Source organism: Alexandromys fortis, unplaced genomic scaffold (genome assembly GCF_014885135.2).
Source record: "Alexandromys fortis isolate MF-2015 unplaced genomic scaffold, M_Fortis_MF-2015_v1.1 scaffold_261, whole genome shotgun sequence".
Classification (NCBI taxonomy): Eukaryota; Metazoa; Chordata; class Mammalia; order Rodentia; family Cricetidae; genus Alexandromys; species Alexandromys fortis.
This window is the reverse complement of record NW_026068144.1, coordinates 1,146,467-1,161,192: the sequence shown is the minus strand read 5'-3', so window position 1 is coordinate 1,161,192 and position 14,726 is coordinate 1,146,467. Positions and strand designations below refer to the sequence as shown.

The 14,726-nt window shown below is 42.9% G+C and overlaps 1 protein-coding gene across 7 annotated transcripts in view; it reads left to right on the top strand.

Annotated features, from left to right (window-relative positions):
• Window positions 1–950: 950 nt before the first annotated feature.
• The window catches only part of Ints10 (integrator complex subunit 10), a 28,043-nt gene continuing 14,267 nt past the window's right edge, over window positions 951–14,726 (top strand). For 6 of the 7 annotated variants that reach the window (XM_050126910.1, XM_050126908.1, XM_050126912.1 and 3 more), the window contains exons 1-9: window positions 951–1,149; window positions 1,592–1,659; window positions 3,227–3,330; window positions 3,978–4,117; window positions 5,336–5,417; window positions 5,859–5,999; window positions 10,597–10,768; window positions 13,088–13,257; window positions 14,308–14,441. In XM_050126910.1, coding sequence (XP_049982867.1) covers window positions 1,021–1,149; window positions 1,592–1,659; window positions 3,227–3,330; window positions 3,978–4,117; window positions 5,336–5,417; window positions 5,859–5,999; window positions 10,597–10,768; window positions 13,088–13,257; window positions 14,308–14,441 — 1,140 coding nt within the window. In that variant the 5' untranslated portion in view covers window positions 951–1,020. Of the gene's footprint in view, window positions 1,150–1,591; window positions 1,660–3,226; window positions 3,331–3,977; window positions 4,118–5,335; window positions 5,418–5,858; window positions 6,000–10,596; window positions 10,769–13,087; window positions 13,258–14,307; window positions 14,442–14,726 lie in introns of those variants that run through there. The other variant, XM_050126911.1, reaches the window with a different exon arrangement.

Here is a 14,726-nt window from a genome sequence, read left to right as displayed (position 1 = left end):
ATAATAAATAAATAAATAAATATTAAAAAAAATTAAGTCTGGACGAGTAGACGTTCAGCCCTAGGGAGGTGGAAGTCGAGGATTAGGAGTTCAAGGTCATCCTCCGGCACAAAGTTCAAGGCCAGTTTGGGCTCAGAAAGTGTCTCAAAAAAACAAACAAACAAACAAAAAACCAATTCAGTCAGCTTTGACTCTTTTATCTCCTGCTTTTATTTGGCAATTGGTGACAACAATTAATAGAAACTATATATACTATAGGACTCACGTTGAAAACTTACTTTCGGGACTCTCTTCCAATTCAGCAAATGAATAGTGCCTTGTCAACAGAACAGGGAGGCAATTTTTTTCTAGGGCTCAAACGCAAAACAAAGCCGGGGTTTCATTAAAGTGTCACCGATTTATACTGCAGGTATTTTTTCGTTGGTCAAACGTTTGACCAAAGATTTTAACACTTGCTGGGCTGTTCGGTCGCACAGCTGAGGGTTTTCTAAATGCTAATTGTTCAGTATTGGAGAAAAATGACAGATTCAGGATTCAGGCGAAACAAACAGAGCAGAGGCGGGGGGGCGACTACCGGACTTCAACAAAGCTCAAAAGCAACAGGCAAGCCTAGGTTTTCACGTCTGCAGGGGTGGGGACCTTCGGGTACCGCAGAGCCCAGCACTCCGTGGTGCTTTCTCTCCAGCTGCACCCCAGCCCCGGACACCAGCTCGGACACTCGGGAACACTCAGGGTACCAGCTCGTGACTCTCAGGAACACTCGGAACTGTGCGCACCCGCGCGCTTAGGGTCCTAGGCGAACGCTAGAACCTGGAGCCCGGATCGCGGGTTCTGGCGTACCGGATGCCAATCCGAGCACTGTAAATCCACTTCTCCGGAATTTCCAGTGAACTCCAAAGAGACGCTGCGCCACGTGGTTGGCTGGCCTGCGGGCATGCGCAGTGGTCGCCCGCGGGGTGCGAGGGGCGGGTGCTGGTGGCGCCGTGGGAGTCCCCGCCGGAAGCGCTTGTCGCCGGGGTGATGTCGGCCCAGGGCGACTGTGAGTTCCTGGTGCAGCGAGCCCGAGAGCTGGTGCCCCAGGACCTGTGGGCAGCCAAGGCATGGCTTATCACGGCCCGCAGCCTCTACCCGGCCGACTTCAACATCCAGGTGAGACAGGCACGGCGCTGCGCACGCACGGAGGGGAGCGTTTAGCCGAGCTGGGCGGCCCTGGGTGCGGATCACGGCCGGGACTCCCTCCCCACACTGCACAGTCGACCAGCCTCGCCCCCAGCGCCTGGCAAGGCGGAGACCACACACTAGATGAGGGCCCAGGCCACTCATTCATTGATCACGGTGGCAGCCATCTGTTCACTGCCTGCTGCACGGAAACGTTATCCCAGTCGATCCCAGAAACCCCGCGGATGGAATGAACCCTGAACCCCAGTCCCGAGCTCGGGGCCACCACGGGATGTTTTGTGCTCAGTCTGTCCTTTCCCTTGGGGGTCTTTTGGGTGAAGGCCCAACCCTGAGCGGCGCGGCAGGTGGGCTGGAGCTGGGCCAGCTACTGCGGTGGTGGAAGGTGGTTGTGACCCTGTGTGCCTTGTTTCAGTATGAGATGTACACCATCGAGCGGAATGCAGAGAGGACTGCCACTGCGGGGAGGTTGCTGTATGACATGTGAGTTAATTATCTGGGATCCTTCCAGGACCTTTTGTGGACACTCTCAGGGGGCTTTTCAGATATCAGCAACTGATAGAAGATGGGACGCTGCATCCCTGGTACCCAGAACTCAGGCCGTCTTAATTGCCAACACGCCTGCTGCAGAGATGGCTTATTTTTGTATTTTAATCGCCAAATTTGTATCCCGTGGTTTATGTAAGAAACCAGCATTGATAGAATGAAATGTGAAAATCCCGACTAAAGAAGGTTTAAGTTTTGTGTGTATCTGTGCATCTCTATGGAAACACATAAATACGTTGGGGAGCTGACAGAGTGAGGGCACCGTACTCTCACTCTGAAGCTTGTTTTCATTACCCACTATGGTGGGCCCCCCCATGTCTACTTTATAGAGATGCTTGTTCTTCCTTTCCATGTAGCGCTTCTCAGCCTCCACGTTCTTGGTGCACATTTCCAGTTATTTTAAACTATGTCTGGAATGTCAGCGCTTCTCTGCCCGTATTTTGGTGTCTCTAATTTGTAGCAAAAGGGTATGTGCATTTCATCACCTATCGAGCTGTTCTCTACAAAGGGTATCCTAAATATCTATTTCCACAAATGATATATATATATATAAGGTTGTCAGTTTTCCACACTCCCAGCAACCTTTAAATGATTGTCTCTATCTCCTTTTTTATTTCTTCTTTTCTCTACCCTTCCCCCTTTTTCTTCTTTTCTTTCTTTCCCGTGAGACAGAGGAATCTCACTTCATTGGCCAGGGTGGTTTTGAACTCAAAAGACTCACATACTCCTCCTATCTTAGCCCCCTTGTAACTGGGACACAGGCTATACCACAACTGGCCCGTGTCATGGGGAAAATCGTACCTTGCTATTTTGTTTCTTAAGCTTGTGCCCCTGATGCTACCAAAAGTGTGGAGTATTACTGCCACTCTTCTCTTTGTTTATTTGTGGTCAGTGATTTGCCTTTTTTTTTTTTTTTATAGAGTATCACTTTTTCTATTGCTGTGACTGATAGAAAGGAAGGGTATATTCTGACTCGGGGTTTGAAGATACAGTTCATCTTGGTGGGACCACTTGGCAAAAGGAGCAGGGTAGCTGGCCCCTTGTTTGTGCAAAAGATGAATGAGGGCTTTCAGACTGCTTTTGTTTTCTCTTTGTTTCTGAGACCAGGTCTCATGCATCCCAGATTGCTGTGGGTTCAAATTCATTAAATGTAGCTGAGGACAACCTTGAATCTGATCCTCTTGCCTTTACCTCTCAAGTTATAAGCATTCACTACCACATCTGGCTTATGGGGCACAGGGATGGAACCCTGGGCTTTGTGCATGATAAGCAAGCACGCTACCTAACAACTGAGCTGCATCCACAGTCCCCCCGTTTCTAGAAACATCTAGAGACTCTATGAGGATTCTCAGTTATTTTAACTAATAGGCTATTCTGTGCATTTATCTTGGCGTATTTTGATGTTTATAAACATTTGCGTAAAGAAAAGAGGTTTTCTCTACATGCTGGTTTTTTACTTTGTTGAATCTGGTATCTTACTTTGGTGTGTTCATTTTAAAAATAGGTTTGTGAATTTCCCAGAACAGCCGGTGGTGTGGAGAGAAATCAGTATCATAACATCAGCACTGAGGAATGATTCGCAGGATACGCAAACCCAGTTTTTAAGGAGTGAGTAACAGTTATGCCGACTTCTGGGATACCGTGTCTGTCACAGACCTCTCAGTCACACCTGTCATAGTGGTGCCCACAGTATGGTTTATGCTAGGCAGTGAAAGTCTGCGGTGACGTCACTTGGTCACTTCAGAATTTACGTAGAACACTTACTTACTAAGGGGTCCTATGGCATGGCAGTCTCTCAGTGAAATCAGGAGATTGTATTTTGGACACATTTTACAATAACCAGAAAGCATCTATAGATAAACCCAATCTTCACAAAATAGGAGAAAAACTTCGAACTTCTGGGTTGGTTGCTATACCCAACCAACGATGAGCAATTCTAGATAATTCGCAAGCAGATGGTTTCGGTCATTTCAACTTCAGCAAGTTCCTGCCTTTCTCTTAGTGTAGCATGGTCTGTGGTGATGAAACACTCAGGTCATGCCTGCCCTCTGGACCATCAGGCCTCCAAATGTTTCATGATTATTCAGCAAACCGCTTCTGCCAAATACTCTGGAGTCCAGAAGTCTGCTAGTGTGCAGGTGAATTCCAAGTGTTTACAGTTTTATGAATGGAAAAGAATACCTTACTTCTTTCAGGTCAACATTTTCTTTGTGGGGGGAAAAAAAAAAACTTCAGAGGTGAAATTTTGTTTGCAGGCTTGTTTGAAACTCTTCCGGGTCGGGTCCAGTGTGAAATGTTGCTAAAGGTGACAGAGCAATGCTTCAACACATTGGAACGGTCAGAGATGCTGCTGCTGCTTCTGAGGCGCTTCCCTGAGACCGTGGTGCAGCATGGGGTAGGGCTGACTCCTTGCTTTTCTTTAAGAGAGGACTGCAGTTGCTTATCACTCGATTCCCTGGCATTCATTACACATCTCCAGATATCTTCCTATCAACCTTAGGTTATAGTCCCCCAAATTTGATGGTGTTATTCAGTAGAAAGTTACCTGTTTCCATCGTGTTTGACAATGTGTTTGAATTTAAGGGCTCTCCACCAAGCTGAGCAACCTGAATCCCATCCCTAGGTCCCACATGACGGAAGAAGGAAATGGATCACAGCAAACTGTCCTCTGATCTCCACTTGAATGTCGTGGCATATTTCTTTTCCCCCATAAATAAACCAAAATCTCTTTAAGGGCCACCACTCGCTGCATCTGGCCTATTGTACAGTGAGCTCATTTTAACTAATTTATCTACATGGACAATGCTCATCTTTAAAGGTGAGCAATGCAGCCATGCAGCCCTTAAAGAGATTTTGTTCAGTGATGAACTGTGTACATGGTAGTGGTCCTATGAGGTTATATTGTGCAGGGACAACATGGTATATATTCCGCGTGAAATTCCTACTGATGCATCAGTCCCTATTGTAAGCCATGCATGACAGGCATTCTGAGGTCTTCAATGGATATGATTTGGGGGACACAATTTTGATCTTATATTCTTTGCTTGTTGTAGTGGCATTTTACTTTGTTTGTCCTGTGATCTTTTATGCTGTCCCAACAAGACTACAGTGTTGCAAAGAGAATAAAATGAATGTGTGAGTGGATTGATAGACTTTGCAGTGCCGGGACACGAGTGAGGGGAAGGTGGCCTTAAAACTCAGACATTTTTGCCCAGTGCTTCCCCAACTGTAAGATTATCTACTGGGGTCTCTTGAGAGTAGCTGTTGTCATTCTTGTATTTCTTAATAGAGAGTAAAGTTGGTTTCCAATGTCTTAGAAAATCTCTCCAGCTGCCATCATTTGTGCTATCCTCCACTGTCGCGCTGGACTTTCTGTAGACACTTTGTTAGCCCTCTAACTTTGCCTGTTCAGAGGAGCATGAGACGGGTGGACAGGGAGTCAGTGAACTTGATCCGGGGCAATGTCGCTGCACTGATGTACTCTGACGTTTCTAGTCTTTAAAATAGAATTGTTTTTCTTTGAGAAATTTGTGACAAATAACAGAATACTGTTTCTTCCTGTGATTCTGACATCTTGCACTGTGCACATGAGGTGATTTTTGTCTTTAAACAGGTTGGCCTTGGGGAGGCACTGCTAGAAGCTGAGACCATTGAAGAGCAGGAGTCTCCCGTTAATTGCTTTCGAAAGCTATTTGGTAAGAAGCACTGTATTTTGTATTATTTAATTGGGGTAAGTAGAGTATCTGGGATTGTCATTTCTGGAGTAAGGTTACCTGTACAAAGCAAAGGAGCTCTTTATATTATGAAATTTAACCTTGCTTTTACCTGCAAAGCATTTAAAAGAAAAACCTCTTGTGTGTTCTTTAGTATTTGCTATCTCTGCTAGAATGTGTACAGCATGTGTGTGCATATGAAGCATAGTCATAGCCACAGACCCCTCCCGGGGCCAGCAGATCTCTGCCCACGGGCATATTTTCTCTCAGCCTCCCTCCACTGATGTCCTTCAGTACAGCTCGTTTAAGCAGTTGTGCCAGGGTGATTCCCCCTATATATTTTAGATGCTGCAGAAAATTAGTTACTTTCTGCTAGAACCCTAGGACAAACAACCTGAATAGTCTGTTTTCTCCTTGCAACAGTTTGTGATGTCCTTCCTCTAATAATTAACAACCATGATGTTCGATTGCCTGCCAATTTGTTATATAAATACTTGAACAAAGCGGCCGAATTCTACATCAACTATGTCACTCGGTCCACACAGCTGGAAAATCCGCATCAAGGTGAGTGAAGCATCCTACTGCTCAGACTTAGTTTGCTAAAGTCCCTCAGAAGTCCCTCTCTGAATGTGTGTTAGTTTGATAGTTTTCCTAAAAGAAGTATGTAACTATTTCTGTAATCAATTCTACCCCTTGATTGAAATAGTATGGTTCGTAACATCACACGGGTACCTTGAGCGCCACCCGGGTGCCATAGCTCAAAAGCCACCTCCTTTACCAGCCAGCAGTCGTGGATCGTGGAGCCAAACAAGCACAGTCATCTCACATGTGCGGTTAGCAGTTTCACTGTGTGAACATCATTGGTACAAGCTAGGTGGTAGAGCCCTCTCTGTGATATAGCCCATGATCTAGCTGATTTCCTTGGACTGCCAGCCTTAGCTTAGGCTTGTTTCTAACTAACCCATTTCTATTAAACTGTGTGCTGTCACACGGCTCATGGCTTTTACCTCTCCATCTCCTCTAGTGTCTCTTCTGCACCTCAATTTATCTCCTCTTCTTTTCTCTCTGCCCGGAAGTCCTGCCTAGCCTCTTCCTGCCTAGCTATTGGCCATTCAGCTTTTTATTAAAGCAATCAGAAGGTGCCTTGGCAAAGACACATCTTCACAATGTAAAGAAATATTCCACAACATTTCCTCATTTTGTTTAAATAAAATGGAAAGGAAAGATTTTAACTCTAACACAATAAAGAACAATTATCAGTAATGGTCTAAATAAAAAGGGAAGCTTTTAACTTTAACAAAGTAAAACTATATACAATAAGAACAATTTCCAAGTAAGAATTACATTTATAATGTGCAGTTCACGTGCATTTGGAAAATCTGGAGAAAGTACTGTATTATCTAGCTTATCTTAGTGAGTCCAGAGTTTTATAACTAAGCCATTTTTTATTATAGCTTGTATTACCAACTTTAAAATATCTTTTTAGAATGTAAAACATTTTCATAGATAAACAAAAACAAGCTTTTATGTCTCTCATCCATCTACATTTTACATCTCTTTTGTAAGTTTCTTTCCTGAATTTGGTAACAAAATTGTAGCTATAACTATCTCATCTTTAGCTCCATCAGAGACCCAGGAAGGATAAAATATTACTTCAGTAAATAGGAAATGGAGAGCAAACAAATTCCAAAACTAAGAAGTGACAGAGACATATGGCTGCCTGGACAGTCACCCCAAGGTTTCTCCGTAACACTGGGGCATCCATCTTCTGCCTACAGTTCTAAAATACATGACAGACTTTTCTGTGAAGCAGGAATTTTGAAAGACTGGTCTACCTTGTCTTGGCAAAGGTTGGCAGTCACTTTCTTTTGTGTCCTGCTTGTCCAATTTGGACAGCATTCTGTCAGAAGTTGAGGGAAGGGCAGTTCCTTTGCCTCATGGCTAACCTTACCACAAATGCAAGCAAACTCTATAAGGAGGTTTTTCGATGTCCATAATTCCTTTATGAAGTAGATTGGTACTTCCAGAAACAGACATGTCTCATTATTATGAGAAGCCGTAGGTTATTGAAAACATTTTAAATTGCACATTTTTTAGGTCTTTTAAGTATTTAAAGACCATCTGTCTATTTAAACTATATCTCTGTTAGACCTTGAAAACATACCTAGCATTGCTATAAGTTTGATTGTTATAGATGACTATTAACCTGTATTTTCTTTATTATTCTAAATAGCTTTTAAGGACTAAAATTTTATATTGCCTTTTTAAATGAGCCGCATAGGTATAATACCTTAAATAAGAATAGAAACATATATACCGTATAGCAAAAATAACCTTAAATTTGTATCACTATACAAAAATCCATACATTGTAAACTATATGAGACTGGTGGTTGTTCAAAAGTAGACTCAACAATCTACCCTTTTATCTCATATTTCTATACTATATCCCCCACCCCCTTTTCACTTCAGAAAGAGATCCCTGAATCTGATCGCCTTTTTTAGCTTCTCCCTGATCATGACCAGTAACAGTTTGTAACCAATCCCCCTAAATGATGACAAACATCCATAATCCACCAGACGACCAAAAACCACCCATCACACCTCTTGGGAATGTGGACATCATATTCTCTAGGCTGCCTCCTACTGTCTGGAGGTGATGGCATCTTTAGGGAACCCTGAGAAAAGTGAGATAATGGTCAGGTCCTGAAAAAACTAGCCATAACACTTGCTGTTCAGTTCTTGTGTAATGTGAAAATGTAAGACGTATCTGCATTCCTCGAATAGTCTGCAAGGCTGGACCATCTCAGCCAGCAGCCTTGAAGCTGTTCTGCATGCAGAGCTCTGAGGAAACTGCAACAGGCATTCTGAGAGGCCCACCTGGTTTCATTAGTGTCTCATCCCCTTGCACTGACAACACAAACTTTTAAAGGTAACTTACATATCTGAATTAATACAAGTATGGACTGTGTGTTATACACAAGCCAATAAAAGATGATTTTTTTCTTTTATGTTTGAGCAGATAAAATACACATCATGAGTCTTGTAATTTTCTGTTTTTAGTTTTATTTCTTAATGTCTATAGTCAGGAGTTTCAGCAGGTATCCCCTGATCAATCCTGATCCTCTTTAACCTTGTGTGGAAACAAAAGCATAACCTCTTCCCCAAAGCAGTACATTTTCTGACTTCCATTTTCTATCTGCGCTGGTTTAGTTCATCATTCCCTCGTGGAATCCGTATTGCTCAGCAGATGTTCACTCCTCAGCAGTCAGAAAGTTCACAATCAGATTTGGTTTTTTCCCAAATCTGAATCTGACTTTACTGAGCACCTGAGACAAATCTAAACTGCCATGTCAGCTGCTGCAAGGTTCATCTTAGTGCATGGTGCTGCTGCCTGGCTCCAGCCCACAGGCAGCAGCTGGTAGCTCCTCCTCTGTATACCACCGAACACTAGCCTGCCTGAGAAGACTGCAGGACCAGGCAGGAAGCTACTGGCTCTTTGTCCAGACCTTTATTTATTTATTTATTTAATTTTTTTTTCTTGTTGTTTTTTTGAGACAGAATTTCTCTGTAGCTTTGGAGACTGTCCTGAAACTAACTCTTGTAGACCAGGCTGGCCTCGAACTCACAGAGATCCACCTGCCTCTGCCTCCCAAGTGCTGGGATTGAAGGCATGTGCCACCACCACCTGGCTATCCAGAACTTTTCTTAGCTTTCTCTGGTCTTATTTTGGATATTTTAGCCCCCACATTGGGTACCATATGTTAATGGATTTTTCTCTGGACTGCCAGCACACTCACTCTCTCTCTCTCTCTCTCTCTCTCTCTCTCTCTCTCTCTCTCTCTCTCACACATACACACACACACACACACACACACACACACACACACACACACAAACCCGACATGGAACCTTATTATTAATCATGAAAGCTTGACCTATAGCTGAGGCTTGTTCACTAGCTCTTACAACTTAACCCATTTATAGTAATCTGTGTTTTGCCTCATGACCGTCTTGTGCCTAGATTCATCTCCTCTTTTCTCTCTGCCCAGAATTCCCACCTAGCCTCTCCTTGCCTAGTTATTGGCCATTCAGCTCTTTATTAAACCAATCAGAAGGCACCTTGGCAAAGATACATCTTCACAACGTAAAGGAATATTCTGTATCACGTAGAGCACAAATGTACAGTTACGGTACTGAATACTGTAGGCAGCAGCAGCACACGGTATTCGTGTATCTCAGCGGTCCTGAGTGTACAGAATGTTTAGTGGAAGAGCATTGTATGAGACGAGGACACCACTGGAGGTGGCGCTTGTCAGCAGCAGCTCTCGCAGGACTGGAACTGACTGGGTGTGGGAGGGCTCAGGAGAGGGAAGGCCTCAGTTCATTGCACACAGCTGTGGATTACAAATTCTCTAAACTCGGCTGTCATAAAACAGTTCTGTCTTTCTTTACTGATAAATTGCTACTGTAGCTTTCAACTTTTTGATGTTTCTGAAAAACTTTTGATTCTTTTTAATACTTGAAACACATTACTTAACTGGAAAAATAGTTTGTGTCTTTATAAGTTTTTCTCTAGGAAAATTTTTTCATGTTTTAAACTTTTGTTGGAGATGGCAGTTTGGGGATGGATTGGGAAAGGTGAATAACGTAATTATATTTTAATTAAAAATTTAAGAATTGTGGAAAATAAAGTTTTCTAATATCAAAAAGAAAAAAAGAAAGTGAGAGAAGCACCCAAAACTGTGTCCCTCAGTGACCAGCTCCTCTTTAAAAACAACAAAGGCATAAACGTACCCTGGTCTGCGCCCGAGCTGTCCTGGCGTTCTGCAGCGTCATCTTTTCTGTAGCTCTCTGCTCCTGGGGGATGGTGAGAGGAGCTCCCATGTGACCTTAGAGGCTTCAGTTGTGTAAGCAATGCATCACTTAGGGGACCCCTCTGAGAGCACTGTGGGACATGTGTCAGGGTCGTACTTAGCCTTTTGAGTGAGGATTCAGATGTTTGGCTCCTTTGTCTAGTGCCATATAAATACGTAGTTAGAAGGGGGGGACGTATTATGCTCAGTACTTTTGTCTTTTGAGTGAAGATTTTTTTTTCTCTGTCAAGTACCATATAAATAAGCAGTGATATTAATTGTAGGTTACTTTTTCTCATGTCTCAGGTGCACAGGATACATCTGATTTAATGTCGCCTAGCAAACGTAACTCTCAGAAGTACATAATAGAAGGCCTGACCGAGAAGTCATCCCAGATTGTAGACCCTTGGGAGAGGTTGTTTAAGATTCTGAATGTGGTTGGCATGAGATGCGAATGGCAGACGGATAAAGGGAGACGGTAATGAACGGTTGATTACAGAATTGCTCATTAAATCTTCAGTGTGTCATCTCAGGACCCTTGTACAAAACAAAAGCTTCTAAGAACATAAGCATCGTGCGTAGATACACTTCTCTGCAGGGCAGTTTTGTAGCAGTCACCATTTATGCAAGAGAAGAGGGCACTTTTTCATCTTATCTAAGATTCCCAGCTGTAGGGAACTCCTGAAATGTGCTGAGCGGGGCTGGGGAGAAGCCCAATGGGTAAGTGCTTGCTTACAAGTGTGACAGCTGCCTGTAAGCCCAGCACTGGGGAGACAGAGATGGAATTCTTGGGGTGATCTGGCCATCTAGACAAGCTTGAATTGTCTTGTTCGAGATTCAGTGAGAGCTCTTTTCCCAATAAACAATGTGAGACTTTCGGCATCAGCTTCACAAGGACATGCACTTACGTGATTCCAGTACCACCCTTGATCTGTGCCACACACAAACAAACACACAAATTACAAACAGTAAGACAGTACTGAGTGTGGTGGTGCGCGTATTTAATCCCAGCACTGGGGAGGCAAAGGTAGGTGGATCTCTTGAGTTCTAGGCCAGGGTCTGCAAAGCAAGTTTCAGGATAGTACTTTACAGAGAAACCTTGTCTCAAAGAAAGAAAGAAAGACAGGAGGGAGGGAGGAAGGGGAAGGTAAGGAAGGTATGCATACAAAAAAAATACAAAAATCCCCACACAAAACAATAAAAAGTAAATAAATTTAAAAAGAACATACTGAGAACTTGATCCTATCCTATCCATGCCGAGAAAAAAGAAGTTAACTTGATATGCTTCTGTCATGAGGTTGTCTTTGTTCTCAGCTCCAGGTCAGAAGGGGAAATTCACCAGTCATGCAAATAATAAAGAATGACTTTAATATGAATAAACATGTCTCAGAAGAACTCAAGTGGCAAACACAATGACAAAAAGATGAGAAATAATAAATCTTCGGAGCGGAGAAAAATTAGCACTGAACTGTTGATAGGGATGTAAATTAGTGCAGCTGTTACGCAAAATAGTGTGGAAGGGCCACAACATCTGACAGTAAGTCACCTTTCATCCCGCTGTCGATTCCAGAGGGACTCAGCATATGAAAGAGACATCTGTATGTTTGTTTGCTACTATGCTGTTTTCAGTAGCTATGATCCGGAATCAGTCTAGGTACCCGTGAATGTATAAAGAAAATGGGAGTCTGATAGAGATATATTACAACATTATTCAGCCATAAGGCATCATCTTGCATCATTTTTGGCAAAATAGATGAGCCTAGATGACCTACGTGAAGTAAGTCAGATACAGGCAAATTCGCCATGACGTTAATAAATGCTGTTTGGAATGTAGAATAGTGATTGAGTGTGCCTGTGAATGGGGTTGGGAAAGGAAGTAGCAAAACGTCAGCTAACAATATCCAAATATAATTGTTACAGAAAAATAACTTCTGATGTCCTAAACGCAGAAGGTGCATGGTGAGTCACAATAGCTTAGCTGTGTGTGGTGCTGAGGATTGAACCCAGGTTCTGCTTAGGCCAGGCACGTTCTCCATTGCTGAACCACAGCCCGGTAATAGCTGATTTTATGTTTAATTTACATAATTGGAATAGAGGAGTTTGAAGTGTCCTAATTGATGGTATGGAGGCTGAAACTTAATTACCCGAGGGCCAGGACTGGTGGCACACGCTTTTAATCCTAGAACTCTGGAGGCAGAACAGGTAGATCTGTCAGTTCAAGGCCACGTTGGTCTTCTTAGTGTATTCCAGACCAGCTAAGACTGGTCTCAAAAAGCCCTGTCTAAAAAGAAACCTAATTACCCTGATTTGATTTGCGTATGATACATTGTGTAAAATGTTACACTGGGCCTTTGTGAATATATATAGTTTTTTTAATGTTTAAGGGGCTAGAAATATTAATTACCCCATTTGATTATATACTGTATTAGATTATCATAACATATCACATGAATTTGTACAGGTAAAGTAAGTTTTTAAGGGACTGAAATAATGGTCTAGTAATTGAGAGCACCGACTGATCTTCCAGAAGTCCTGGTTCAATTCCCAGCACCCACGTGGCAGCTCACACCTTCTACAATGTCAGCTCCAGGGGATTTGACACCTTCACACAGATAGACATGCAGGAAACACCAATGTACATAAAATAATTTTTTAAAGTTTCATTTTACTTAATACTACAGCAGTTTCTATGCCCAGATACCCACAGCTGCCTCTGGCAAGTGCAGTGTTTCTCTCAGCGCTTTTCCTCCGTCGTTTGCTGGCAGGCAGTAAGGTGAATTTTGTTCCCTCCCCCCAGGAGCTGCAGCGACATCCTGCACCGGATGAAGGAGCTCTGCAGGTACATGAACAGCTTCGACAGCGAGGCTCATGCCAACTATAAGAACCAAGTGCTCTACTCCACGATGCTGGTCTTCTTCAAGAGTGCATTCCAGTACATTAGCAGCATCCAGCCATCTCTCTTCCAAGGTCAGCTCGCTCGTGTGTGTGCTGGTGTGAAACCCAAAATACTAGTTTAGTGCGGATAAGAGGGAGACAGAAGTATTTTACAACTTTCTACTTTCACCATTGCTGTGGGATTAAAAAGTCGTAGGGTGGTACCAGTGCTCTTTGTCATTGATGATTTAATTTGGTTTCTATTGATTAAGTTTCTATGTATCTATCTCTCACTAGGAATTCCTGTATTAAGACCTATAACTAAATAGGGATACTGAATTCCTGTTTGAAAAGGAAGTCAACACTTTGGGGGATGAGAAGGGATTAGCAGTTCAAGGACAGCCTTGGCCACTTACTAAGTTTTTTTTTTTTAATTTGTTTTTATGTTTTGTTTTGTTTTCAGAGAAAGTGGGTATTTATTTAGTGGGTTATGGAGGGGAAGGGAAAGGGAAGAAGGGGAAGAGCAGAGAGAGAGACAGAGAGAAACAGGGGGAAGGCAGAAGTGAGGAGAAGGGAGCGAGGTAGAAGCTGCCTCTTCCAAGAGAGAGAGAGAAAAGGAAGCTACATACTAAGTTTGAGGCCAGGCCTGGACTACACATGAGACCCTCTTTCAAAAAACTAAAAACATAGATTTTATGAAGACAGCACAACAGATAAAGATTTAATCTTATCTATCTATCTATCTATCTATCTATCTATCTATCTATCATCTATCTATCTATCATCTATATATATATTGTGTGTTATGGTTTTTCATATGTTCTGTTTTGTTTGAAGCATGTAGTTATGCTGTGCATGTAATGTTCATGATCATTTTATACTTCATGGTCATTGTTTAAGTACAGATGCATAAGAACAAATGCAAAGAAGGAACAGTCACTCGTGTTCAGCCCTTTGTAACAATCCAGCACATGTATGATCATACGGCCTTTATTCCTGTGTGCAGAGATGCTCTTGTTTACCTAGTCAGGAACGCTGGGAATATTTTTATGACCTTTATTTTCATGTGGCACTTGACCTGCTCATATTCACTACTCTTTTTCTGACTTCATTTGTAACATTCCTCTGTCCTCCTCTGTGTAGGTCCTAACGCCCCAAGCCAGGTTCCCCTAGTTCTCCTGGAAGATGTGGCCAATGTGTATGGTGATGTCGAAATTGATCGCAGTAAACACATACACAAGAAGAGGAAGCTAGCTGAGGGAAGAGAAAAAACCATGGTAACCTTTCCTCTTAATCACTAACATTGTGTGTGTCATTTGTAACGTAAAACTTACTAGAAGACAGTACAATTAAGCAAGGTAGTTGTCTTCAGTGGAGGTGATTTTGTGCCCCTTGTCTCCCTGGGTCATTTGACAATGAATGCCTGGAGACATTTTTGATCGTCTCAGCTGTGGTTCTGTGAGAGGGATTGGTATTGGCTGCCTCGGGTGGGTAGAGGCCAGGGATACAGAACATCTCAGCAGCCTGGGGGTGTCACGGTCTGTGAACCCTACTTTGAGTTA